Raw genomic sequence first — 26,277 nt, 5'->3', positions numbered from 1 at the left:
CGAAAGCCCCACAGTGGCGGTTGGTTTCTACCCGCTCATGGAAGCATACGCCGATTTCAAGAATTATTACTCGGCTATCGTGTAAAAGACAGTCTCTGAGAGTCTGACTATTTGGATAACGTAATTCAGCTATTTATTCGGATGCCGCGGATGTTGCATTAGCTGGCGGACTTATCTATTGTAATCAGTAGAGTCTAGTCTGCACACATCTCCTTCAAGGGTGGTGTTCCCGCCCATGCCCTTGATGTCGGAAAAGTGGCTATTACTTTAGCTTATATCGTTTGTGTTACCGTCTTTAGAAAGGAGCAGATTATGTGCATCGGTCGCGCCTGGGAGACTTGATTCGTCCACGCTAGTGGATGAGCAAGGAAGCACTTGCTAACTGAAGCTGAGCAATTGCTGGCCTTTGCCAAGTAAACATTCACCAATTTACGAATCCTGATTCTCGCAGCGAACGGCGGCACATAGAAACCAAGATGCTCCTAGCTTCAAATAGTAGACCTTGATTTAATATGCTTTGCTATTGTCATATACAGCATTATTTTTCTTTTTCCTGCCTTGAAAGCTTGCGAGAGCGCGAGAAGAAAGGGAGTAGTTTTGGGAGACGGTGGCCCAATCGTTAACAAGCTATTTCGTTGATCAGCCAAGGTCCTAGAAGAACTAGAAGCCGTGCCACATGTAAACAGACCAGAATATGCATTTTGATAACAATTTGAGTGTTGTGTCGTTCTTGCTTGCTTTTGAAATGAGCTTGTCAAGTGCTCGACCTTGATTCTAAGGAGGGAAATTAACCTCTCTGTGGCGTCGTTGGGTATTTTGTCATTAACGTAGCGATAGATGCTTCGTCTTCGAAAATTAGAAGCCGGACCTTCAGCTACACACGCGAAAGAATAACAAGGAAGCTCAGATTGGCCGGAGATACGCTGTAGAATGTGCCGATAATTCTGAGAATACTCCTGGGCCACGTTGTACCGAAATGTCTTGCTAGACGACCAATCCTACAAGCAAATCGAACTAGGCTCATATTAAAATGCGTTAGGCTGCAGTCGCGGTTTAGGAAACTGTTAACCTGCAATACGATTCGTTCAATCACAGATAACCGGGGTTGTCGGTTGAAAATCCTGTTATTGACCGATTGAAACCGGTAAAGCCGCCGAGCGACCAGGCAATAAGGCCACAACATGTCCAACTCGAGGCAGCTTGTGCCTTGTACTGCGATGTAAGAAAAAAGAACCCTCAATAGACACTGGCCGATAAGAGAAGATGCAGGACCTGAATTGTAGTTGGGCTAGCGTAGTTTGGGGTGCGATACTCTGAGGCCTTTTGGGCCGCGATCGTCTAGCAAAAAGCGTGGCTTGCTAGCCAGGTGCCGGACCCCCGAATACAGATTACAGCTGGGTACAATGATGAGGGGCAGGAGGACATGGCTTTCTCCTAGGCTACACGGTAAGGATCCTTTCGGTGCCAGGGTGCTGGGGAGCTATCTGGTCATTAGCATATCAAGGTGGGCTTAATCCTTCCTAATGGCCAATTACTTTGAGACTCCATATCTGAGATTTGCGAGAGCATATATTGGAATAAGCTATGTGACTCTACTCAAAACTTGTGCCTCCAGGCCTACACTCCCAGGCCCTGTAGGAAACGACGGCGGATGTCCTCACAGATGATGACATTGTTACGCGCGCGCTCTTGAGATTCGCCCGCCCTTCTCTGTAGCCACTCGTTCCGATCTTTGACAAAGGCCGCCATCCGCTCATCGCGCTGCTTGACCATAGCTTGCTGCTGCGCACTCATGCTGTTGACATTTGGCTCAGGCACATCGTCCAACGGTGGGAATTGGGGCTTGCGAGGAATGCGTTTCTCCACAGGCAGTATTTCGAGCTTAGGGCCAAGCAGAGTCTGGTACCAGTACGCGGTAGTGCTCCAATCATCGCGCAAATGGTTGGCATGTCCAGATTCAAGGGTTACTTTGATCTTTTTGTTGAAGCGCACGGGATCCGTAAGGTGCCAGCGGTAGCTGACCTGGTAGTTGGGCACGTCCTCTTCGTGAATGATAGATCCGCAGAAGGGATACGCGTTCTTCTGCATGCCCCAGCCTTGCGTGAAATAATCCTCTCCACCAGTGCCGTGCATACTCGGCGGCCAAGTGTCATCGTCGATGAAGATCATGTCGTCGCCTTCGCCCCACCACGTGCCCTGGAAGTGCGCGACGGAGTGGTTGCAGCCAATGTACTGGCCAGCGCCTTCCGTCTCCAAAATAACGTAGTTATCCTTCCCATCGAGATTTGGTATCTGGGTCTCGAGGCTGTTGGTCTGAATGCGAGACGGTGCCCATCCGTTGGTGGGATTCATGCGTCGCCAGTGTGCATGAAAGTATAGCGTATCGGCCGGGAGAGGCTCCGCATACAGCTCATAGTCTATATAAAAATATTGAAAATAAGCCTCGTCGTTTTCGTTCTCAATCTCAATACGCGCACGCTTGTTGAAGGGCATCGTAAGGTAGCAGTTGAACGCTGCAGCGCCACCAAATTTCTTCTCCTCCGACGGCTTAACCGACACCGTAAATGGGAGAGACTGAAAGTTGGCAGCCATAGAATGACCGAGACAGAAAAAGTCGCCGATAGGCGCAATGACGTTTGGAGTAGTCGAGTCGTCCCAGTACATCTTGATGAGCACTTTGCGGTAGTAGTCGGGATCACTGACTTCGTAGTTCAGGCCGAGAGCGTTGTGGATTTCCATCATCGCAACGCCGGACTTGGAGTATGGAATCAACCCAGGGCCCAGGATCTTGCGGCATGTCTGCACAAACCACAGGTGAGTTATGGCACCGGGCCCTTCAAGATCGGCAAGAACGATGGACTCTCCCGGTAACACAACAAAGGCGTCTTCGTTGAGGCCCTTCTGATCCCAACTAGCCACACGAGCACTGCGAGCAAGTTTTCTCTTGGCCATGCTGGCCAGCAGGTCGCTTCCGATGGGCATTTTGAGTTTTGAGAAAGTGCAAGAAGATCGATAAATATCAGACCAAAGATAATGGATAAACTGGCAATGGGGATCTGTAGCGGTAGCATAGGGTCTTTTATATTTACACTTTGCGCCCGCATTGATATTCTATTGTGGCAATTAAGCTTGGTGAAAGCTTGCCTGGTTACGCGGAGTTTGTCGGTCCTTCCGCGACAATTGGATATCGCGGAGCTGCACCCGCCATCCGCGACAGCAAGTGCGGAGTGTGGAATTCCCCATATTAGCGGAGTGCCTGTCCTCTTACGACACGACGGGCCCACCGAGCGTGTGCGCGGAGGACCAAGTACGATAGTATCGGGGCTTGTTTGATCACGAGTTCAGCCACGAAAGTGGGGAGCTAGACGGTGATTATAACCATCGATTGAGGGATTCGTTGATTAGCTGACCTAGTGAGAAATAAGACTTGTGATTCCTGGTAATATTCAAAACGAATCAAGTCTAGGTTTTTCCTGGGTAGCACCTTGGAGATGCTCTGTTAACTATTTATAAAATTATTACTATTCTTTAGCTATTATGGGCAATTTTTGGATAATCTCTATCATAATATGTGAGTTCAAAGCTGCGGGTGTAGCTGAAGTTCAGCAAATATATAGTAAAATACCAGATTTTAATATAGTAAGAAGATTTGAATATGTGCAATACTAGCTGGTAACAGAAGCCAAAACTATCTATTATCTTTGACTCAGTATATCATAATCTATAGTTATCTACAGCCTAGAAATCTAACCAAGGAAGCCAACTTTATATTAGATAATATATTACGAATTCTTTCAAGGAAGCAATACATTATAGAGACTTTCTGAATGCATATATATCGATTGCTTTGTAGGATTGACCTTAGAACTTTGGCTTTCTGGTATTACTATATTTATTAATACTCTGCGAATAATATTAATTTATCAAAATTATTTACTGTTAGAGTATAAGTAGTCACTTCATCAACAAGACTCTATTGGGGGGAAATTCTACATTTCTATCATTGTGGAGTCCTCATGTACCTCTTATGACTTGAACAGTATTCAGTAGCCATACAAAGCAGAGCGCACAACTTCTGTAATATCTATAGGAAAGATACTGCTACCGTCGTCGCAGCATGGGAAGAATTCTATATCAAGTATAATTTGTAGGCGCAGCAAACACGTTAAACTGATAAAATAATTGACTGAATAGAAATCGGTAAGCAATATACATCTAAGCGGAATGGCAGTACATGGTAGACAACCTCATGGCAACGCTTTGGAGCCAAAGCCATTGGGCTGGTATGGATTGTAATTCAGACCCTGACGTGTCTGGGTCCACAAAAATCTCTTTGGCCTTACTTTCCACTGCTGATCATCTCGTAAAGACAATCATTCAACATGCGAGCTCGTAGCTTTCTGGTCATCATCTGCCCGGTTGCTCTCTATATCGACACTGCCAACTTGTTCTTTGAAATGTCTAGGTGACACATTTAGTGCGTATAACTCGTCGAGTCTCTCGAAAGAAATTCCCTTTCCGTCGATACCTTAGCTAATCCATTATAAGATTACATTGAGGGAATGCGAACCTTTGTCTCTGGGTATAAGTACCACCCACCGACTGCAGCAAGGAGCCCAGTGCCGAGGAAGATAAAACCGACTTTACCTCCCAAGTTTCCAGCATCAGGGTTGATCTGTCAAACAGTCAGTACACATATCACACCGAATACCAGGTTCATCTAACCATATAAGGGATGGTAAATTGCATGATTAGGCCCCACACTGCATTTGCGATCGTTACCAGACCCTGGGTCGCTCCCCGAAGGCGCATTGTGGCTATCTCTGATGCCAAAACAAACCCAGTGGCCCCGATGGAGACCTGGAAGGCAATTGCCCACAGGTAGATAAAGACCACAATACCCCAACTGGCTTTTGTTTGGTCTTTGACACACCCTAGGATTCCTATGACCAGGAGCATAAGGCATAACGCAAATTGGGGCCATACAATCAGAGTCCGACGTCCTAAAGTCTCTGTTAGAGGGAACGCCGACATGCTGGAAAGAAGCATAACGATGTAAAGGATCACAGATGCGGTGAAGTATTCCTTCACATGGATCAAGTCGAGGAAGTAGGTCGCATAGCCGATTACAAAGGTTGCACCGATCATTTGTTGACCGCTGGCAGCAAAGATGGCAGTGAAAGTTCGTTTCCGGTTTTTGCCTTTGAAGCACTCAACCTCTGCTGACAGGTCAATTCCCAGAAACGTGTATTTAGCGGCATGGGTTGTCCTTTGAATATCTGCTGCAATGCGAATTTCCTCTTCCATTCTGCGAATTTCAATCGCATAGAAGTTGTTGTCTTTGAAACCGTAAATTTTCTTCAACTCCTTCTGTGCTCGAGAACTATTCCCGCACCTAATGAGCCAATATGGGGATTCAGGAAAGAAGTACCATCCTGCGGTGAGAATAACTACTCAGGCGGTTAATGACAGTAGATGTACCACGCAGCTACCGCACGTACGTGGGAAGAAGTACATAGAAACCACCGGCAACCACCATTGCCTGGGAGAAATGAGTCAGTCAAGAGCCTGTCTCATGTAGGTTCAAGCCCTACCATTTTCCAGCGATATGACTTCCTATATTCGCCATTATGACACTTCACAATGTATTAGTAATAATAGTCACGGACGTGGAGACGAAGGAAATGCTGACATTGCGAACTGGCCAAACACAATGCTGGTGTTGAAGAAGCAGAGGAAAAAGCCTCGGAGCTCTGGTCGGCATGTCTCTCCGATCCAGAGCGGAGATATGGTAAACATGATGCCAATGGCGATCCCTGAGTTTCAGTCAGATTAAGGAAGGCTACTGAAGAGCTTTCGCCCACCATTCACCCCTCTACCAGCGAGATGCGTTCGCCAATCAGTTGCCAATTGTTGCAGGAGCACACCGGCAACTGATATTATGTTCGCCACCAGAATCCCGGGTTTGCGACCATACTTTTCCAGTGAGGGAACGACGAAGAAGGTGGCTGCAATCTCACACGCTGGAGCAATTGAACTCCAAGCCGACAGATATAGCGCTGGAATGACATAGTCTCCTGACGGCTGAAGGACACCGAACTGCTTCTGGAAAGCGGGCAGCGCTGCCAATTGCCCTCCCGCCACGATGTCGAAGCCCTGCATAATGACGCCGCAGGATATCCAGAGTGCTGAAGAAGATAAGAAAATGTGAACTTCTCGCGATAACTCAGACTTACCCCAAAGAGCGAAGCGCCATTGCAAGCGAAGCATGCGCCACTTCTTATCGTGGTTGATGATAGTATAGTCAATTCTGGCTGGAGATCAGTTCCTGTACTATTTGGGGGGTTATGGCTCTCGTACTCGGCGTCCATTTTGAAAGATAAGATCTCAGTCGTATATTGGTGGACGCTGAATTCACATCCCCTAGGGTAGTGCATTCAGCTATATATGGAGCCAGAATGACTTACCCCGTGGGGGAGAAAGTGGGGGCTCCGGGGGAGTATCACGAGCCCCTCATCGCGGAGAATTATTGGGATTCCGCGATGTGGTCTGATGAGAAACTGCCGACTACTGGAGTTGACGACCCTTGCTTGTTACTCCAAGCAAGGCGATAGTCCCACACCGTGCCATCTATTCCAGATAAAGATATGTGGCGCCACGGTGGCAATAGTTCCAACATAGGCACGAAATTTTACCCATACCGCGGGATCATAGCATCAGACAACACGTCTACGTCCAGAGCTGCTTCTATGCTGAGCACAACACTTTTTCCACCTGTTGAACGCCATCCCCCATAATTCTATGAGCTTTCTCTATCAAGAAAATGTGTATTGAAATTCAGCCATTATTTATACATTCTGGATATCACAAGGAACTGATTAAATTTTGCGGCGGAAGCTGACCCTCCCTAAGAGTTGACGTCTAAACAGGAAAGGGTCTCGACTCCGCTCTCTTCTTAGTAGCCTGGGTCAACCGTCAAACATCGGCCCAAAGTGTTGCTCCTACATTCATGACAATAGTAACATGCGAATAATACGAACGACCGTTACGTAGGTCGCCCCTTCAACAAGTGGAGGTCACGGTCAACAATGGATACTCAACATCTGGTCGAGCCATGCGCAAATATAACGGTTCCTTCCCATAAGTCAAGCACATGGATCACTGTCATAATTAGAAGCTCAACTCACTGCCCACGTTCGCATCATTTCCGACGCAGAAGTCCTGGAAGTCTTCTACAAATGGATGATATATTTACACCAGCGCGCAAGGTGTTACTCCCCGAAAACATGCCAAATATAGCATAGCCGGCTTTCCGCCGAGGAAGCTGGGACAGACTGTCGCGTAACCCTTGCGAGAGTCCCAGTCAAGAAGACTGGAGAGCATAGGACAGGGAATATCGGCTCTGGATAGACGTGCCACTACTCATCTTATACGCTTTCACACTCTTCTATGACAATCCAACCTGTTGTATCCTCTCCCCTAAAATGTCCTGCAGAATCATCAAGGATGAACTTCTTCGTATGATGGCCTGATCGGCACGTCCTGCTGCTCGGATGCATTCGTAGAACTGCGGAGAACATAGCCCAGTCAAACATGGAGTGCTTGCTGCCGATATTGCAGCCACTGAAGTGATAAAGAGGCTATCGCTCACATTTAGCAGGGTATTCTACTCACATTGGGTAGGGGTTAGGGAACTTACCTAACAAACAATGTCCACCGGTTCACTAAGCAGTCCTGAAAAGCTGCTACAATACTTGGGGTTAACAAGATATAGGAATCAAAGAATTTCTGGCAGTCATCCCGAAGGAGACCTGCACTTCCTTCATCTTGCATAGCCTGGTAAACGGCAGGCCAATATATAGAAAGCTTGCAGCAGTAGTATTGAACACGCAGGAAATTCGATAGAGGGCAAGCTGGTACATTGGCTATCTCTAATGGCTGACATACGTCACCCTTGTCGAAGCGACTTATATTGAGTAGGTGGCAGTACCATTCCTCAAGTTGGCGTTCCAACTCTACTGCGATATACGGGGCATAGACATATTTCCCAGTGGAGGTAGCTTGAACTGCTGTATTGCATCGATGGAGCATACGTCTCATGGCGACCTCTGCTAAGAAGTATGATCGTGTTGCGTCTTCACTCGCATTAAGCAATGGCGCATCATGTGGGGGGGATGAGGTTGCGAGAGCCTTTGAGGCCATCTCGGGAGTGAATTCCCACGTTTGTTGGCATAGAGGAAGTGGAACACATTCATCCAGGCACCAAATATCACTCCTGGCGAGGTCCAACTGGCCAGCAATTTCACTATGATCAAGATCAGTAAGAACACGATCGTAGTGGGTGAAATAAATTGCATACTTCTCCAGTAACAACACCCCCCAATATACGCGCCGCGTCATTTCAACTGTGTTTGTGTCATGTCCTTCCAAGCCACTAAGACAGTTTTGTCAGACTCAAGTCCACTACGCCCAGATATGGGAGAATCACCTCTTAATAATATTCACAATTTTAGATGACGCAATCAAACAATAGTCATGGGCCTGACAAGGTCTCAGTAGGCAACAATAATACAAGCTGATGAGCATAAGACATTGAACACTTCGGATACTGCACTCGCGGATGATAATCGGCAGGGACGCAAGAGCGGTTTCGAAATACGGGACGCTCGAGACTGTCATGTCTTCCGCAACACTGTGGCCAATTGCTGCCACCAAAAGCGAGAGGCAAGATTCGGAACAAGGTTGCAAGGGGCCAGAGAGCACCCGGAAGTACTCCGACGAAAAGTCCGAAGCAAGAATGGGATACCAGATATGAACTCGGGCAGAGAACGCAGCCAGTGCGCTAGTACTGTCATTAGTGGATATCCTAATTACGCTATATTCTACTGGCCTCCACTCACCTTACTGCATGTCGATGATGAACAATAAGCAGGTGTGGTCTCCCGCCTTCCGAACTCTCGTCGGCTTGAGCGGTCCTTTCTCCTCGAATCAAGGACTTGGCAAAATCGGTATCCAGCCCCAATACATCCATGACCGAGGAGTTGCCGAGGAGCTTGGAAGGTAGATCAAACGGGGAAGCACCTGCCTCGGTTGAAGCATCGTATTCATCGCTCAGACCTGCAGCACGAGGATCCGGGGAAATGGGTGCGACTGGAACCAGCAAGCTGAATAATTGGTCTAAGCGTTTATTCATCGCGCTTAATTCTGCTTCAACCCTATCCAGACATCAGTACTTACTTGCTGTCTGTATGCATGCCGCGGAAAGAGCAGTCACTTACCGACTAGGCTGTGCGGGGGGTGGCTCCTGATAGACGCAAACCATGTTCTGGGTTTGGCAGTATTGACATGCCGGTCGCCGCGAATCGCACTTGGTCCTCCGCGCTCGACATGCGTCGCATGCCAACGTCGTGCGTCTGCGCTTACTTGGGTGGGCATTATCCATTGGCAAATAGGTAGCACTCAGAAGCGTACTACGTAGGGGAGGCTCGAAGGGAATCGCGGAAGACGAAAAATGCGCCGTATTATTGAGACCCCAAGTACCCGGCACATCCCCGCACTTGCTCTCGCGGAAAAGCGGAGAACCTCCGCGAGACTCAAGTTGTTGCGGGGTGACAGCGAGATGCGTTACGCGTTCCTTTGGGTTTAGTGGATAAGGTAAACCAATGAAATATACGATTGGACTGTCGTGGAAGCGGCTCATTTAGGCAATTGTCATCAGCTCCCGCGTGGACGGGAGGCTAGAACCAGTCAGTCCTCTAGAGATGCGCGGGCAGCAAACACCGATGATAATTTCATTCCCGTATGGACGCTGTTATCCGTCCTAGATAGCAGTGCATTTTTCTACCTGAAGCCCTGACTTCGCTCTCCTTAGACACCATCATGTTTTGCATCTAACCAAACATACGCACACTGTTATTCCACGCTGCTTCCGCCACAGTTTCGACCGGAATCCCCTTAAGGCCAGCGACGACCATCGCAACGCGCTCAATGGTACAAGGTTCGTTGCGCGATTTGATCATCTGCCCGGCAATAAACTTCTGATATTTCCGGGAGGGGGGTAGTGGGCGTGCTCTCTCCAAGTACGACGCGATCTTCTCATCCTGGCTCAGCACCTCGCACCATGGCGCATCCGTTTCCAACTGTAGCTTGTCTAACGGTATATGGCGCACCATATCCAGCTGATCGTCTGTCCGAAAGCTGATTCCATTCACACTAATATCCAACCCTAAACCGACCAACTGTTCCATTTCGGCTCTGGATCCTGAGAAGGAATGGACCAGCCCACCACGAGGAAAGCGGGACATATACGGTGAAATGATGTCTATAAAATCGGCGCAGGAGTCGCGGACATGAAGGAAGAGTGGCAGTTGCATGTCCACGGCTAAATTCAGTTGATCGCGGAATGCTCGTTGTTGTGTTTCTTTGTCGGCGCGGTCAAGATACTCATAGTCCAGTCCGATTTCGCCGAATGCCACCACTGACGAAGGAGATTCGGCAAGTAGCCGAGTTCCGAGTTCTCGAAGGCTTTGGAGATACGATACACCACCATCTTGGGTAGCGTAGATCTCCTCGACGTGGTAGGGATGTACGCCTAACGTCATCGTGCAGATACGAGGATATTGCCTCGCCAGTTGCAAGTTAATATGTGCGCCGGCCATGGTCATTGTGGTGAGAATCATCTTCTCGCAACCATATTGCTGCGCGCGTTTGATAACATCAGAAAAGTCACTCTCGTGGTACTTTTTGCCGCGATAGATGCCGTGAAATTGATCGGCGGTGTAGGTGACAGCAACCTATTAACATATTAGCCTGCAGTGCCTTCAAATTAAGTTGTCTGTGTGGACTGAGGTCCTGGAGCGGATAAGGAGCTTACATCTACAAAACGGAGCGGCATCTTTGATGATGCAGTAAACATGTTTTGTCGCATCTGTAAGATTTCGCGTTTAATAAGTGCCTGGACTAATCAAGTCTTTGATTGATTTGGTGAATTAAATAAATGGCGCGTATTACACGCAGACGCTTATAGTCTATTTGCCTCACTCGGCTTCCCGACGAAAGCGTCGCCGGGTACATGCACCCAGAATATCTGTTGCCGAGTAACCATCTGACTATAACAGGTTCCCAGCCAAGGAAGATTCAAATGTGGTAATACCTAGGAATATCAAACACATCAGCCTTCATTATCAACATGATTATCTTCAAGTCCCTCTAATAAGATAAGATGTAGTTCACATTCGCAACTAGGATAGTTATTGGCAAACCAACTTTGACATTAGATGTTTCATTAAAAACGGTGGGGGCCTACGGCCCAAAAGGTCCTCCAAGCTTATATTACCCATCGAGAGGGACTTGCTTCCGCTTTTCCCTTGTGAAACTAAGGCGGTTAAGTTTCCGAACAGGACACCGAATTCCGGAATAAGAACCGAATATCTATCGGAAGATTTACTTCTTCCTGCTGCGCATCCTGCATGACGTGTGGCCCCTCCCATCTTCCCTTTAGTAAACTCCCATTGCAGAAAACGATATACGGCTGTACCTCGGTTCGTTTCCTCAAGGGATAAGCTTGCGCTTCGCTATTAAAATATCGATAATCCATACTAAGCTGAATTCTAGACCGGTATGCGCTCCGTGTTCGGCTCTTACTTGGTCTGCCTTCCATAGTTCAGGCTAAAATTACTATTCCATCCAACGACGATGAAAGCAATACTGTGCAGGTACATGATGTGCTCTGGTTCATGCTCTAAGACCGCCCGTAACTGCGCATGTACCCAAAGTCCCTTCTTTTGCCACTTCGAAACTTGGCACCAAGCGGTCTAACTGGGTTTCACCTCTGCTGTCAATTATAGGGGCTAGGTTATCATCTCGGTCCTTTTTCCTAAAACAGAAAAATCGTGTTATTCGCAGGATGGGCACATGGGACATGGAGTAGCCAATCAGGGCACTCACGATCGTAAGTAGGAACGGGTTTCTTTTCGCCTTCTTTCAGCAGGGTGCTCGGGTATATTTCCTCCTCTACGGATAGACCAGTCTCGTGATATAACGCCAATGACGTGTTGTTTATAAACGAGTGACCTATAATTCGTTAGGAACATGCTGACCCCATTGTTAGATAAGCCTGGCGTGCTGTCTCGGCCTTCATATTCACACTGTCTGAAAAGTATGCTCCTCTTGTTCCACTTGTGAGAATAATCAGAACGTATCTCACTCTGTCGACAGAAGTGGGCCGCGAATTGCCTAGAGAGTCTCAACTCCCGTCGGTGATTAATGCCCAATACACTCGACCAGCTTATAGCAGAACATAAGAGAATATGTCTCAAAAGCAGGCACGAAGGCCATTTGCAGTATCCGGAAAAACTGCAATAGTGACTGGTGCAGGTTCAGGTAAGTAAGAGTCCTGTCCAGCTAGGGACGTTTCCGTCGCCGGGGAAGCTGAAGCAGCAAGGCATTAATCTCGCGTTTGCCAACCTGTTACTGTCACGGAATTGCAATGTTGTGATTGCGGATATCAGCCTCCGGCCTGAAGCAGAGAAGCTCATCGCTCAGTATGGGGGATTGCAATCGTCACCGCGGGCCGTCTTTGTTCAGACGGACGTGACTTCCTGGGCAGCATTGATGCAGATGTCTGAAGTTGCACTGGAAGAGTTCGGCGATTTCCATATAGTTTGTCCGGGAGCGGGTATATATGAACCGCATTGGTCGAATTTTTGGCATCCCCCGGGTTCCCCAGAAAGCAAGGATGGCCTGGATTCAAATCGCTATTATTTGCTTGATATCAACCTCACCCATCCAATCCGGACAACTCAGCTAGCTCTATCCTACTGGTTACATCCGAGAAGCCGACCCTCGTCGTTCCATCCGGTTGCTGAGCCAGTCAGTCCCGAAAATCCAAAACGTATCATCCATATTTCCTCCGTTGCAGGCCAGATACCAAACTTCAACGCGCCCATTTATGGTGCATCAAAATTCGCAATTACGGGATTCGTCCGCTGTCTAGCACCGCTCGATCAAGCGATTGGTGTACGGATTAATGCTGTCGCACCTGGCATCATCCGAACGCCGCTTTGGACTGAGCATCCAGAGAAGCTTCTGCAACTAGACCAGGAAAAAGACGGATGGGCCACAGCTGACGAAGTGGCTATGGCAATGTTAAGATGTCTTGATGACGAGGACCTAGAAGGTGGTGCAATTCTGGAGGTGGGAAAGAATAGTACAAGGCGTGTTGAGGTTCTAAATGATCCCGGCCCAGATGAGAGTCTTGGAACTGCCTTCAAAGCAAGCAAAGCTGAAGAAGCCGCAGAACGGATTTTATACTGCTTGCGACAAAGCGATATATGGGGTTAACGGCAGGACTACTTACTAGGACATTTAGCCCCCCCACCCGGCCGGCAATCAAGTTATGGACACTGTACTAGAAAGACATTTATATATATACCTACATCTCCTCATGATACAGTTTCTTGATACCAGAAATCCAATAAAGATTCACATGAAAGATCATAACGAACATCGCTAAAGGTCGACAAGGGTGCAGTCAAGTCTTCGTAACGCACCAAGGGACGGACACTTGTCAGTAGCATTTCTGTTATAAGCACGACTGCTTCAGCAGGTATATTCCGTTCTTCAGTTCCTACTATGGAATTTGCGTCTTCTGAAAATGAGACCCAAGGACATTCACATTCCAGGCTCAAGCCGGCCCATTTCCTTCTTGGTCCTCCATTGAACCATGCAGCATAACTCGTACAAGGTGGATAGAATAGGTGTTGTCACCCCCTCGCCCTTTCTGGCCTCGCGAATGACTTCCCCCAGAATATTTTCGTGCTCGATGAAATTGCCCTGACATGGGATTTCTTAGTAAAACCAGTCCGATACACAGATAGAAAGCTAACATACTTTTTGTATGTCCACCAACATGCTAGGGGATATATCCTCCTCTGGTGGGTTACTCTGAATGGTCTCCTTTATTATAACCCCTGGAAGCGAGTAACCATCTGCTTCGGCCACAGATATGATCTCTTTCATCGCGGGAATAAGCAAATTTTCAACGGCCCCAGATGTCCGCTGCAACTCGCCCGTCGTTAAACCCGTCAGGGCACAAATTGGGTTGAACGAGGCATTGTTGACCAACTTAACCCAACGATCATAACGCACGTTCGGTTTGTAGGAACAGTTTGTTTTCAACCCCGCACTGTAGATTTTGGCGAAGTGTTGAGCTGCCTTTTGCTGCTCTTCGTAAGGTATGAGGCAGTTTTCAAACGCCCCAACATACAGGATGTCCTTTTGTCTCTGTTCTATAATACCGGAGGCGACCTCATGAGCATCTATGCGACTGACACCGGACAGTATGATATTAGATGGGAATCTGCGGAGGAAGGGTTTCTCAATATTTAAGCCATTTTGTACAAGGACGATTACCGTGTGACCGGGCGAGATTGCAGGAGCGATAATTTCACACACAGTGGGCGAGACATCGGGAACATTTTTTGTGCAGCACACGACGTAGTCAAAGGGTCGGACATTGACCGAGTCCGCAACGCTGGGAACATTATTGAGGACTATTGCATCAAAACGCTATGGTATTAGCGACAGCAAGGAACGGTCTTCAACTTAATGAAGGGTAAGGAGGTGTAGCTCAGGTTGAAGAATAGAGGGCTGACTGACTTTCAGATGGCCGCCAGTTCTGGATTTCTCCGTGTTCACAAGACTTGATTGTGAATCCTAGGAGACTCACTGCCGCATAATTAGACCGCAAGACAGACGTGACCTGAGCCAGACCTCCAATCTCGAGATTCAAAGCAGCAATAGTACCAACGCCACCGCTACCAAGAAGTAGTACTCTAGACTTTTGAGACGCCATATATGCAGATCGGAAATTTGCCCAGCAAAATCGGCAGGTAAGGTAGTAAAACCATAGGTTCAATGAATCTTCAAAGGTTCGAGCTCTTCCCATGAGCATCCATTTTAAATTTACCTTTCTTTCTCCGTAGGTCACTGCTGCTCACCTCAGCTGCACACGGTAACTATCCTGGGTAATGTGCAGCGGGTAGGGACGGATACTGCAGAGCTTCTTACCCGCGGTGAGGGCTCTGCTCGATACGCCGTGACTGGCCACAATCGCCGATACCACTTTCGCGCCGCTTGAAACCGACATTTCTCAGTATGATCTCTTCTCTGCTGCAAAGCTCTGGCTTCTATTCAGTGAGTGTTTAGCTTGCGCGCAATCAAGAGTGGTTGAGGCGTGAACAAGAGGCTCGGGTACCGATACCCGGCTGGAATCGGTATTTTTATGACGGTTATCTGTTTCCTTTCATTTGCTCTTCGTATTACCTAAGAAAAGGGAATCAGTGACCGGACCGGAGGCTAATTCTGTGTTTCTCGTCTGAGTGCATGATCAGTATTAAAGGCAACCCCGTTCGTCAAAGTTCATCTCCGGTATGGGTGGGTTTCCTACACGCATCAAAAACGCATTCAGGGGCTTAACCAAGGTGTCATCAGAATGGAAGTCGGCATCATTGGATCTGGAGTAATCGGGCTCACGTCGGCCCTTGCCCTTGTGCAGGCTGGTTACTCAGTGACGATCGTTGCTCGTGAACTACCCGGGGACGACTCGCTGAGATGGGCAAGTCCATGGTACGTACAACTACTGCCGAGAATGTGCGCCTGCTAATCCGGGGAAAACCAGGGCCGGCGCTGGCATCTTGCCTTACCCAGATAGTGCAGGACATGATCTACAAGCCGAAACGTTCAAGTACTATTGGGCTCTTGCCCATCGTGACCCTACCAGTGGTGTTCAAGTTCGTTTTCAACTTGCCTTTCATAATACTATAGCTGGATATTACAGGGAGCTAATGACTGGGTCACTTTTTAGGTGGTAGATGTGACCGAGTATTATGACGATCGAAGCGACGATGCCACGATTTGGTACAAGACCCTGGTACCAAAATATCGCCGTTTGCCATCAGAGAACCTCCCCGCCAATGCCAAGCTTGGTTTTCAATATAAATCGATGACAGTCAATCCAGCAGTTTTTCTACCCTGGATTAAGATACTCCTCGAAAGAGAGGGGGTAAAGTTCATTCGTGCAGAGATCGAATCGATAAACCACGCTCGGTCTTTGTTGAAGACAGAGATCATTGTCAATGCATCTGGCTTGGGAGCTCGTGTTCTCGCCAATGACGAGAAAGTTGTTGCAGTCCGCGGCCAGACTATGTTGGTTGAAAGTGATTCCCATGAGATGGTCATGTTCCAAGGCTCCCACTACACGTATCAGATCCCCCGTATGTACAGTGGGGGTGTTATTATTGGTGGAGTTAGCCAAGAGGGAGCAACCGATGAGTCGGTAGATCTCGCAACCCGTGCAGATATACTACGACGAACAAACCTCATTACTCACGATCGCTTCAGGTCGCTGGATCTGAACAAGCATGTCATGAAAGACCTAGTGGGTCTACGGCCGAGCAGGAAAGGGGGATATCGACTTGAAAGGGAAGGCAGTGTCGTTCATGCATACGGCTTCAATACTCTCGGATATGCGTACAGCTATGGTGTGGCTCTGAAAGTCCAAGAATTGGTGACAGCAGCACTGGAAGAGAAGCGAAGCCAAAAGAGCAGGTTGTAGCAGTCCTCCACTATGCAGGGTAAAAAGTAGCTGCTCGGTTAACTGAACAGGTGGATGATCTGAGCTAGTGAGAATTGTTTCGATCTGTCGATTCACTAACTATTGTGACTAATTATTATTATTATTATTATTTCTGGCAAGTAGTCTTTTTGAAGTCTGCGATCCCATAGCCTCCGAAGTTGGTAAGCGGACAGAACTCAATGACTGAATCGAAAGTAGGACTTAGCAGCAGTCAAATTCGGAATGCAAACATATTTCCTTTCCGCCCTTTCGACACATATACTACCAATTTCCCAGACACAACTCGGCGATGCATGCAGGAGAATCATGATGCTCGTTTGTCGTTGAAGATATAACCGTTCTCCACCTTGCCTTGTTTCCACGAGGACCCGTTCTCACTGTCCGCACCGAGAAGTACCATAAATGGTCGATTTTTTGGCTTCATGTATATAATTATTTCGGCAACACTCAGTTGTATGTGCATTTCGTCCTCGTAATCGCCTGAATCTTCGAGATAAACTCCTTCGGGGGCATCACGGTCCAGCTCAGAAGAACATTTCCCAGTACTTGTATGTGAATCTGGCAGAAAAGGCATTTTAAGTTTTGAGGTAAGAAATCCTGGATATTGCAATCACGTGTCTTGCGCTCAGGCCTCCAGGTTTTTCAGTTTTTTGTATTTTAGGTGAGGACAGTTTCAATTGATATTTCAGGATCAGATCCAGATGAGAAGCGCCGCTGGAAAATATGGACGATTATCGGAAGGAGATATATAAAATAGAAAGTAGATTGATGAATACTTGACGCAATTCAAACAGGATCAAACTCAGCAATAAGAATAATTAGTTCGCACGTAGTTTTATAATGGGGAGTGACTGTTACTTAACATATAACTATAACTCCACTGTTCTCATAAAACGAAGCTGTCTTACTTATATTACCTGTATATTAACTCTTATAATAGTACCGTTCTACTGGACAGTCTCGCCCTCCTTAGATGCCAACTAGAACAATATATATAACAGATAGAGCAGCAGCAATTTTAGGTCGTAAGTCTGGCCCACGATGTACTACATGGTCAAAAAACCTGCTAAACTGGTCCATTGGCGTACTATCAACTACTAAAAGTATTCTTATTACCCACACAGCTGAGATATAGCATACAGAAATTAATACTGACTTTTAGAAGATATATCTATACTGTCCTGATATTGTCCTTATTGTGTATAATAGGCTGCACCATCCTTGCCTTCTCCAAATCAACAAGTATTATCTGGTAAACCTTATACGGCTTCATACCGTGACTGGTCAATTATATATTCCACCAATAGAGCTGGGAAGTTAGATACTATTTAAAAAAATAGAATAAATTACAGAATTCCTTTTGGTTCTACACAGGCCAACTTGACCCTTACTGAAATATATATTACTGCTTTATCTTGATAGAAAGTAAAGAGAAAGTAGCTATTCGAATATTCTTCTTACGCGCAGAACCGAGAGTGATAGATCAATTCCACCCGACAACCAAAGACTAGATGTTCCTTAGTCTGGCATTGGCAGAAATGTGCATGATAGTTGCCAAGTCTTGCGGGCATTACAACATAACTGAACTTATGGCAGAGAGTGGTGACTGGTGTGAGAAACAGAGAACATATATGCTCTAGAAGAAACTGGAGCAATGCATTAGGATTGAGAGACAGCAGCTTTGAGCGCTGTTGGTCAGGCTTTTTCGGATAGTAATGTTTGTGTGAACAAGAACCGGCGGCGACAATTAGAGTTCCAAATAGAATAAGTTAGTATTTATCATTATTAGGCCTAGATATTAAAATTATTTAATATACAGAATAATCGCACCTATCCAGCCAACAACTTAGAGTGGCAGGTACAGATGATATGATCGCTCAAATTCTGCATGTCCATGGACTAAGAGAGATGATTTCAACTAAGTTAGCTCGCATCAAATAAATAGCAGATCTAGGTAAAATCTTATGACGGCCAATATTTAAATCGCTCACTGTATACCAGGCTCATGAGGTGAATATATCTCTCCCGGTGGATGGTCTGACACAGGCAAGAAGAGTAATAGCTGCAGAAGCATTTTCTCTATTTTACGGCGTCAATTATGAAGGCTTTCCATTTAAAAAGAAACTCTTTACCCAGGCCGGACTTCTTTTAATTTAGACAGGATGCTCGGGAGCCAATAAAAGATTCACCCATATCTGTAGGTATACGTTTTAGGTATCACCTTCCGTCCGGGATGCCGAAATGGCGACTACAAACCTTAATCCAGCTAGACTTTGGTGGACCCCAGAGCCACACTCCACTCTTGTCTCGCTCAGTCACCAGTAACGTGGACTATCGGGGTCCACTTTTCGAGCTCTCGTCACACCGTACGTGCCCCTTTATCCGGCTCGGGGTTTGTCGAGATTCCACAGGGCCCAGGGTTGAGTGATGGATGGTGATGAGGTCTAGGCCCGTCGGTCCCGTTTACAAAACGGAAGCCTGCAAATCAAGTTCTAACAGCCCTCACTTGGTTAAGCAATGCACAAGAAACACAAGCAGTAGGGTGGGATGGAGATGTTTGATGAAAGGGTCGGACCTTTGCCATCACGCCAGAGTGTGGAATGGCTCAATGGAAACCCATACACCGTATGTTGGCCTGTCTGCAATCACGTAACCAAGCTTCTTACTCAAATGACTATCTAACCGAGAATAACGAGCATCAGTTTATATGCCAAATCCCATAACATCCATTGAACTCAAAGATACATGGAGCAGCCACATCAAGTGTCCCAACTGCCGGAATATTTTCTTCGCTTCGCGGCCAAGTCAGCATTGAAGTGTTTACAGGTATTGTGCTTGAGGGCCACAGCTAGCGAAATTGAGGGTTCTCAGCATGACTTTGGCCCTGACAGTATCTCCATTCTGCGTATAAGTTTGGCCGTCTGCCGAGGGTATTATCGTTCGGTAGACATGGAACTCTTAGACAATAACAGATTACTTGACGATCATATTGAACGGCTCATGCACAACCTCGATGTTGACACGATATTAAAGTTGGCTCTCCTTACATGGCACTTCGACGCATCATCCCAAAGACCTTATGAAGAACTTCTCCGCTTTTTCTCGCAGCCAGATGAGGAAGGTTCAGAGGTGTATATCAGGATATGCGAGAGATATAGCAATCATACTAGAAGGCGCGTGTCACAAGAAGAATTCAAAGAAGAATTCTTAGAACTGCTTGGCTATCTTAGATATGTCCTTCAGGGCGAGTGGAGTGTGATATAGTGCATGTCACTGGCCGCATATTGGTAGCATAAGGGCGAGGGTGGGTAACCGAGTATAGGGTTCAGGATTTTCAGGGGCAATGGGCGGAGACACAGGTTAGATAGCTAAGTATGCTGAATCTAGAAGATGAAATTAAGTTCAGAATCCCCGCAGTATTTACGCTGGTAATAACAGCTGATATACTAGAAAAATAATAAAAATTTTATTTTTTTTCTGTCTCTAAGTATCGGAGTCTTTATATATAGTTATTTTTATTTATAATGATATCGTCCGGACATCAGCATCGTAGAGATAATATTCTGCTATAATGTCTAATTTATATAATATTCAATTAGGGATCCGGGTTCAAGAAAGAATGCTTGAGATAAAATTCACAGTTTTATTAGTTATAAAAGTAGATTATTAGCTGTATAAATATTATTTTCCATTAGGCTTAATCTATACTCAAATTTCGATACCAGGAATAGTTAGAAATATAAAATGCGCGAGTCGGCTGGGGCAGATCAGCGCAGTTCCATGATACGGTTTGGTGACTGCCAGAACTAGACATAATCCGGACCCTCGGTTTTGTAAGCAGAAGTCGTGCAATTCTGGATCCAATGAAAGTCCCACACCACAACTTTGCAGAAGATTTCCGCATCCGTTGTTCAGTATGACCTGTCCGAAGTGTGAGTGAGTGAGTGTTGTTCTGCGTGGTTGAATACAGCGCTGTTCGCGTCCTAGAACGTAATATGTCCTCCCCATGCCCGAAGTCGGAAAGTATTGATCGCAACCGTCATCTCATGGGCTTGCTGAGCCTTCAGGCAGCAGCTGCGATTGCCTTGGCTCATGCGAGAAACTTTCTTTCCGGAACCCCGTCTGTCTGTCTGCCAAATCACGACTGATGCAGGTTCCAGCCATAGCCGTACTCATTTCTTGACTGAGGCGGAAGTGTATGCTGACGATATGGCTGTATCATATGCACAACTGGATACCCAGCTAGTCTCCCTATTGGTATTACTGGCATCTACATCAGCTGATGTCCGGGCACGTAGGGTACTGGCTGCGGAGAATGGGATGCAAGGCCATCCACCGGTCCAGGACTGGTATTGCCAGTGTAGTATGCCTGTGCATAGAATTTAAACATCGGGCCCGGTTGAGCTCCGACAGGCGCGCTGTAGGTTACCTGCGACGGCGCGACAGTTATCGTGCTCGACAGTTGAAGTTGGTTCTCGAACAGGTAAGACTCAGCCCGGTTCCCATAATTCGTCTTGGTTGATTCGCATGTTGAAGGGGACCAGGCTGTGCCGTAAGATTGCCACTCCGACCCTACCGATACATGACTGGACGTAGACAGGACTGACCCTGCTCTAGAAGCTTGACTTAATCCCAAAAGCTCAGCGAATTGCGTGGCGGGGAGCATAGACTCGGGAGTATTACTATACGTTCCTTCTGCTCCTCATAGGAAACAACTGTCAGCCATTCAAGATTCTTCCCGTAGCTGTAGTAAAGGAATAAGATCTGCCACCCAATCATACCCAGATACCCTTGTCTGCTAGCCAGGGCGAGCTGATGCTTCAAGGCCCGAATCTCATGTTCCAGCGTCACATTCCGTCGGACGACATCATCAAATTGTTCCCTCTCGGCCTTCAACTTGGCCACTTGGTGCTCCAGCCGCTCAATATGCTCCCTGGTCCTCTGTCGAATGATTCTCTGGGCTTCCCGATCGTTGGCGCGCTTCCTCTCCAGTCGTTCGGCAGAGAGCGATGTCACTTTCCGCGCCTCAGCACGGGACGCGCGTTTTTTGGTCGTCGGGGGCTTTGGAGGGATCATCATGCATAACAACTCGTATTTAGGAAGATGAGGAGAAGAGGGCAGCAAAAGAAAGTCGTTGCAGTTGACGGGCGTGAACGGTATAAGCAACCTGATGTATCCCAGACGAGTGTGTTGATCACAGTGGTACACGATCCCACCTCCCAAGATGCGACTATAGCTGTTCCAAGGGCGAGAATCGCGCTAAACTAGGTATATATATTAAGGGGGAGGACAGAGGCCGTCTTATAGGAACAAGGTGGGCGAGTAGATACGTCGGTAGACAGAGATTACTTACCTGAAATTATCTTCGTTAAGCGCTTTAAGGAGAAAGGATCAGGAAACTGCCCAGAACGGGCATAGCTGCTAGGGCCCATTCCAAGTCAGACACACTCAGACTGGCGCAGGCAATTTAGGCACGTACGGCGTAGGAGAATCTAGTCCTGGCTTGGTATCCAGATAGTCCCTGTCCTCTCGACAGCTTGGAGTCTCGAGCTCTCCAAATCTCATCAGTTATCAGTAGTAAACTAGCAGTAACACACAGTACACTTTCGTTACCAATCGTTGGTTTGAGGCCCGAAGTTGCGCCAAGGAGCAAATCCTTTGAGCAGGCAATCCCAGGAAGGGGGGTGGCAGCAGCACACGGCCTGGTGCAGTGCTTTTCTTCAGGTAGCTCTTACGATGGGTCTGCGGCGCAGCGCTATAAGCACCTTTCGACCCTCTTGGTCTACAAGCATGCTCTAATTCGCAACTCGGGTGTTCCCCTCAAGACCCTAGACGGCTTGGACGGGTTGCGTGGCGGCAGCGTAGCACCAGTCAAGTACCGACACCGTTATGCCGGTTACCCCGAGAAACCAGAGAGAAAATTAATGGGTTGTTGTTGGTCCTGTAAGTCCTGGGACATATCCAGCATCAGAATCCGCATCTGGAGAAGCATCTCTCGTACGGTACTTAGTAGTACTGATGTCCACCCGGCGGATCATGGTCCTTCCAGCCACATCGCAGACCCGACTCAGTGGCGGATACGTTATTCATTAAGCGAACAAACGAAACACAGCAAAAACAGTGAGAAGTGAAAAAGGATTCCAAGGACGACCGACGCCACCCTGAGCACATACGGAAGCTTCATGGTGTTCTTTCTACCCCAGGAACAAGTAGATAATCCTTGGCACCAAGCCTGGGCTTAAACCGAAAGCAGAGTTCAGGCTGAGGGGAAAGCGACTGGGCGACAGTCAAAAACTGAAACTGGCAGTTGGAGGGCCGCTGCAGCGCAGGCGGGACGGGGCAATACCGAGAGCGACCAGTTTTGTCCGTAAGGGTGAGAACGCCCCAGAGGCCAAGCGGAGCTGAAGGAGAGAGACAAAGTACGACGGTATGAACACCATTCAGCCAGTGATCTGCGTAGTAGAGGAAATTTACCCGAGCGCCCTGCTGAAAGAAGGCTAAAAAGGGATCCGTTCACTTAAGTGCATGTCTACTCTGATTGGTATGTCAGATGTGCCATCCTGCGTAATAATACGGTTTTCCCTTTCCGGATAAGGACCCGAAAGTCTATTTACCCTTAGTATTGTTGGCGTGACGGACTTGCAGCTGGTCTGCACCTCAAACAAACGAGAAAGGCAGAATAGAATAAATGCAAGAAAAAATCATCATAGGCCAGCCCGGGTGCTGCGGAAAGAATACACTAAATTAGCTGAAAGCCATTTCACTTGGACTCTCTATGATACTGCCCCTGCACTTGGCCCCCTCGATTGGGTTTCCTTATCTTGTTATCATTTTGCCTACTGAGCCTGGGCACTGCAAACAAGCAATCATCACTGAGGGACTACAGAATGGTGTTCTTCCCTTATTATTGCCATCTAAACCCCTATCGATCAGAGTTCCCCTAATCACGCGTCGCTATAACAAACTCGACTTCTTGCTGCGCGACTGGAAATGAAGGCCTTGCGAGCCTTCTTTAAAATCAACGATGTCTCTTGAGACTCCAGCGTTCTCCTGCCGGCATGTTTGTCTTTCCTCTCACGCAAGGCTTGAAGAAGGGACCATGGCGTACTATTTAGTTTGCTGGTTTTATTGGTCCATCCCGACGAAAGATGATTTAACGCCTCTCCCACACGGGAATTTTTACGCGAAAGTTATTCCGATTATGAGTCAAGCGAAATATGTGGAGGGTCGTCATTGCTAAGGTTTTCTGCCTAGTGTAACCGCGTCGACTAGCCAACTAAGTCTAACATGACACTGTGACCTTCTTACGCACGTATGTGTGACTATGTCATGCCATAAGAGACCAAATGTCGTTATCTCTCGAGAGACCAAGTGGGAGTCGAAATGCGGGCACGGCAAGTGAGCACGACGATACTGGGTAATACTGAACCCAGCAACAATGAAGCTAGAGGGTCCTCGGAAAAGATTAGGATGTTAGCTTCACATTGTCCGGGGCAGTGACCGCAAACACTGTTCGGACAACTCGGTCACTGCACACAACTGGCGATGGTGTCGAATGCTGTCTGGCCGATTTAGCTTCTCTATCTCTAGGCGCATCACTACAAAACTATAGGGTGGTGATGACTTCAGTCAGTTTCATGTAAGCCGATTGTGGCACGACAAGGTTGGATTCTGGGAAAGAAGAAGGCTAAAGTGAGGAAAGTAGCATTGATATCTCGAAATGGTGAAGCAGAAGTAGCGCTTCCAGGTATTCTGAGAGGAAATGAGGCATGTACAATAGATGGCTGCGTCGCACGGACGCCGCAGTCATTGTGCATAACGCTACATACAGCCCGTGCGCGTGCGAGCTTCATATTATAAGGAATACTTATATCTTTTGATTCCCGGTGGCGCTTGTAGTTCATTCTTCATATATCACTTGCTCTTAAAATTGGCAGCTAGCTTGAAATAGGAGGTGGCTCAATCCTGCGTCAATGTCGAACACTCCAAGTTATAGTGGCGGAAGCTACTCTGAATCCGGCCAAGAAGTAGGCAACACAATGCCTAAGAAACATACATGTGCTAATTCGTCATTATTATACTAACAGGTAACAACACAATTCAATGCAAGCAACCAATACCACATGGGAGTGGCGGAAGTCGCTCATATTTGTCAAGACCGAACTGAAGTCCGCAGCAATCGCTTCCAAGATGACGCTGTGTTCGCCTTCCGTACCAACCCGAACGTAGAAGAACATTTGGTCCCATCTGGCGATGCAGAGTAAGTCTCTGTGTAATGTTAATGCACTGTGGCGTCGCATAGGGACAACAACTTCTCACTCAGGGTACCAGAAGCTATTGTACGTTTTTCGAAACTATCCCTGGAAATCAACCAGGGCATATTTGTCATTGCCACAAAGACACTGAAATCGACAATACCTCATTTGTATTCAATGGAGACATAGTGGGAGACAGAGAGGCGTCATTAGTAAGGAAACATCATCTCCAAAGTGGCTCTGTTAAGAATCATAGCAAGTTTGTTAATGGAGATCTGGATCGGGATACCTTTTTGGCTTTTTTTCTGCCATCAATAACAGTACTGGAAAACGGGAAGGAGGGAATTATGCTATCATGTTTTCTAGTATGATATTGAAGGCGGTGTTCTACATTCCTAAACTGCCAATGCTTCTTGATTATATGCGAAAACATAGAGTGATATTAGCACCAACCAGATGCTCATGGCTGTTAAGTAGCCGCAAAACCCGCCCTTCATCTGTTGCACAATCAGCAAGTGTCCACGGAATGAAACCTACTTTCCGACCACTAATTGGATAGAACAACCATAAAATAAGTATTATAAAGCAGGTAAAAAAATATAGGATATTCAGGTGAAAAAATAATAAAAAAAATATATGTATCTTCATCCATATCAGGAGTAGATTTCGTACCTACTGGAGAAAGATTCATATGAGTTCTAGGAAGAAAATCAGCTGAGGAAAGGTCGATTCCAATAAGCAGAACCGCTAGACACTTGTAATCCGGAAAAGCCAGACGGAGGTATGAAAACGTGGCCGTACCAGCCCTATGGTATGTATGAACTATTTAAGAATGCCAGGTAGACTTCGGGGATGAAAGTCGAGAATCGAGCCTCCGACTGCACCTACAATCAAAACAATGATATGTTGTAATAAGAGTAGTATGGTTTGGTAAGCCTAGAGATCTGCAAGTAGCTCAATTTCTGGTAAGCCACCTTCGAATGAGGCCTAGTTAGATTAAAAGGTCATAAGCTGGAAATAACTGCTAAGTTATTCGTCTTATGATATTAACGCTCAACAAGTAGGGGGAGGGAAGTCTCATGCAACACCCAGCTTGTTTAGTTCACCATGTTGATACAACAAGTCCTTCCCCAAGATTTCTTGTTCCAAATATAAATTGTACCTAGCCGGGTTTTGGGCAGGAAAGGATTGCACTCCTGTTAGTCGTATTGGATTCATCGAACGAACTACGAAAGAGCAAATGAGGCTGAGGCAAGGCTGATTAAGGTTCAAACTTCCCCATTCAAGGTATCAAACCCTTGACAACCTTGTGAGCAGAAGATGCATTTTTGGCCGCGAGGCTGAGTGCGAAACCAGGCCTTTAAAGAACAGGATGCTACTATTATA

The 26,277-nt window shown here is 47.0% G+C and overlaps 10 protein-coding genes across 10 annotated transcripts; 4 read left to right on the top strand and 6 right to left on the bottom strand.

The window, feature by feature from the left end:
- Nucleotides 1-1,617: 1,617 nt before the first annotated feature.
- On the bottom strand, nucleotides 1,618-2,982 carry BDQ94DRAFT_172683 (glycoside hydrolase family 172 protein; the record flags this gene model as incomplete). Its single annotated transcript, XM_026772011.1, has 1 exon — nucleotides 1,618-2,982. One exon carries the CDS (start codon nucleotides 2,980-2,982, stop codon nucleotides 1,618-1,620), a length of 1,365 nt encoding a protein of 454 aa, XP_026623941.1.
- Nucleotides 2,983-4,549: 1,567 nt separating this feature from the next.
- Nucleotides 4,550-6,371, bottom strand: BDQ94DRAFT_172682 (putative MFS alpha-glucoside transporter; the record flags this gene model as incomplete). Its single annotated transcript, XM_026772010.1, has 8 exons — nucleotides 4,550-4,675; nucleotides 4,726-5,450; nucleotides 5,502-5,542; nucleotides 5,595-5,636; nucleotides 5,693-5,816; nucleotides 5,865-6,188; nucleotides 6,237-6,310; nucleotides 6,361-6,371. The coding sequence occupies 8 exons, from the start codon at nucleotides 6,369-6,371 to the stop codon at nucleotides 4,550-4,552; spliced, it is 1,467 nt and encodes a 488-aa protein (XP_026623940.1).
- Nucleotides 6,372-7,447: 1,076 nt separating this feature from the next.
- On the bottom strand, nucleotides 7,448-9,442 carry BDQ94DRAFT_161097 (putative C6 transcription factor; the record flags this gene model as incomplete). Its single annotated transcript, XM_026769317.1, has 6 exons — nucleotides 7,448-7,640; nucleotides 7,700-8,305; nucleotides 8,360-8,434; nucleotides 8,489-8,842; nucleotides 8,901-9,215; nucleotides 9,279-9,442. The coding sequence occupies 6 exons, from the start codon at nucleotides 9,440-9,442 to the stop codon at nucleotides 7,448-7,450; spliced, it is 1,707 nt and encodes a 568-aa protein (XP_026623939.1).
- A 448-nt stretch (nucleotides 9,443-9,890) lies between these two features.
- BDQ94DRAFT_180937 (TatD family hydrolase) lies at nucleotides 9,891-10,915 on the bottom strand (the record flags this gene model as incomplete). Its single annotated transcript, XM_026773774.1, has 2 exons — nucleotides 9,891-10,793; nucleotides 10,874-10,915. 2 exons carry the CDS (start codon nucleotides 10,913-10,915, stop codon nucleotides 9,891-9,893), a joined length of 945 nt encoding a protein of 314 aa, XP_026623938.1.
- A 553-nt stretch (nucleotides 10,916-11,468) lies between these two features.
- Nucleotides 11,469-13,341, top strand: BDQ94DRAFT_161095 (NAD(P)-binding protein; the record flags this gene model as incomplete). The annotated part of the gene is made up of 6 exons (XM_026769316.1): nucleotides 11,469-11,540; nucleotides 11,667-11,714; nucleotides 11,905-11,950; nucleotides 12,110-12,157; nucleotides 12,324-12,381; nucleotides 12,510-13,341. 6 exons carry the CDS (start codon nucleotides 11,469-11,471, stop codon nucleotides 13,339-13,341), a joined length of 1,104 nt encoding a protein of 367 aa, XP_026623937.1.
- A 270-nt stretch (nucleotides 13,342-13,611) lies between these two features.
- On the bottom strand, nucleotides 13,612-15,148 carry BDQ94DRAFT_180935 (ketopantoate reductase family protein; the record flags this gene model as incomplete). The annotated part of the gene is made up of 4 exons (XM_026773773.1): nucleotides 13,612-13,833; nucleotides 13,891-14,552; nucleotides 14,659-14,816; nucleotides 15,000-15,148. 4 exons carry the CDS (start codon nucleotides 15,146-15,148, stop codon nucleotides 13,672-13,674), a joined length of 1,131 nt encoding a protein of 376 aa, XP_026623936.1. The 3' UTR covers nucleotides 13,612-13,671.
- Nucleotides 15,149-15,471: 323 nt separating this feature from the next.
- Nucleotides 15,472-16,751, top strand: BDQ94DRAFT_180933 (FAD-dependent oxidoreductase). The gene is made up of 3 exons (XM_026773772.1): nucleotides 15,472-15,627; nucleotides 15,680-15,791; nucleotides 15,866-16,751. The coding sequence occupies exons 1-3, from the start codon at nucleotides 15,494-15,496 to the stop codon at nucleotides 16,613-16,615; spliced, it is 996 nt and encodes a 331-aa protein (XP_026623935.1). The 5' UTR covers nucleotides 15,472-15,493; the 3' UTR covers nucleotides 16,616-16,751.
- A 2,118-nt stretch (nucleotides 16,752-18,869) lies between these two features.
- BDQ94DRAFT_161089 (uncharacterized protein) lies at nucleotides 18,870-19,900 on the top strand (the record flags this gene model as incomplete). Its single annotated transcript, XM_026769315.1, has 5 exons — nucleotides 18,870-19,002; nucleotides 19,085-19,145; nucleotides 19,204-19,261; nucleotides 19,463-19,815; nucleotides 19,867-19,900. 5 exons carry the CDS (start codon nucleotides 18,870-18,872, stop codon nucleotides 19,898-19,900), a joined length of 639 nt encoding a protein of 212 aa, XP_026623934.1.
- A 1,006-nt stretch (nucleotides 19,901-20,906) lies between these two features.
- BDQ94DRAFT_172677 (bZIP transcription factor) lies at nucleotides 20,907-21,712 on the bottom strand (the record flags this gene model as incomplete). The annotated part of the gene is made up of 2 exons (XM_026772009.1): nucleotides 20,907-21,331; nucleotides 21,418-21,712. 2 exons carry the CDS (start codon nucleotides 21,710-21,712, stop codon nucleotides 20,907-20,909), a joined length of 720 nt encoding a protein of 239 aa, XP_026623933.1.
- A 2,897-nt stretch (nucleotides 21,713-24,609) lies between these two features.
- On the top strand, nucleotides 24,610-25,290 carry BDQ94DRAFT_161087 (uncharacterized protein; the record flags this gene model as incomplete). The annotated part of the gene is made up of 4 exons (XM_026769314.1): nucleotides 24,610-24,663; nucleotides 24,724-24,861; nucleotides 24,939-25,211; nucleotides 25,258-25,290. The coding sequence occupies 4 exons, from the start codon at nucleotides 24,610-24,612 to the stop codon at nucleotides 25,288-25,290; spliced, it is 498 nt and encodes a 165-aa protein (XP_026623932.1).
- Between the last annotated feature and the right edge of the window lie 987 nt (nucleotides 25,291-26,277).

The sequence above is a fragment of the Aspergillus welwitschiae genome (genome assembly GCF_003344945.1).
Source record: "Aspergillus welwitschiae strain CBS 139.54b unplaced genomic scaffold BDQ94scaffold_27, whole genome shotgun sequence".
Lineage (NCBI taxonomy): Eukaryota > Fungi > Ascomycota > Eurotiomycetes > Eurotiales > Aspergillaceae > Aspergillus > Aspergillus welwitschiae.
Note: the sequence above shows the minus strand (reverse complement) of the source record. Positions and strands in the feature narration are given on the sequence as shown.

What these genes read in the sequence shown, in the direction of transcription:
- BDQ94DRAFT_180933 (XM_026773772.1), top strand. Translation starts at nt 15,494, where the DNA reads ATGGAAGTCGGCATCATTGGATCTGGAGTAATCGGGCTCACGTCGGCC. An exon ending in CTGAGATGGGCAAGTCCATG is followed by an intron (nt 15,628 to 15,679) that starts GTACGTACAACT and finishes GGGGAAAACCAG; the next exon opens with GGCCGGCGCTGGCATCTTGC. An exon ending in ACCCTACCAGTGGTGTTCAA is followed by an intron (nt 15,792 to 15,865) that starts GTTCGTTTTCAA and finishes GTCACTTTTTAG; the next exon opens with GTGGTAGATGTGACCGAGTA.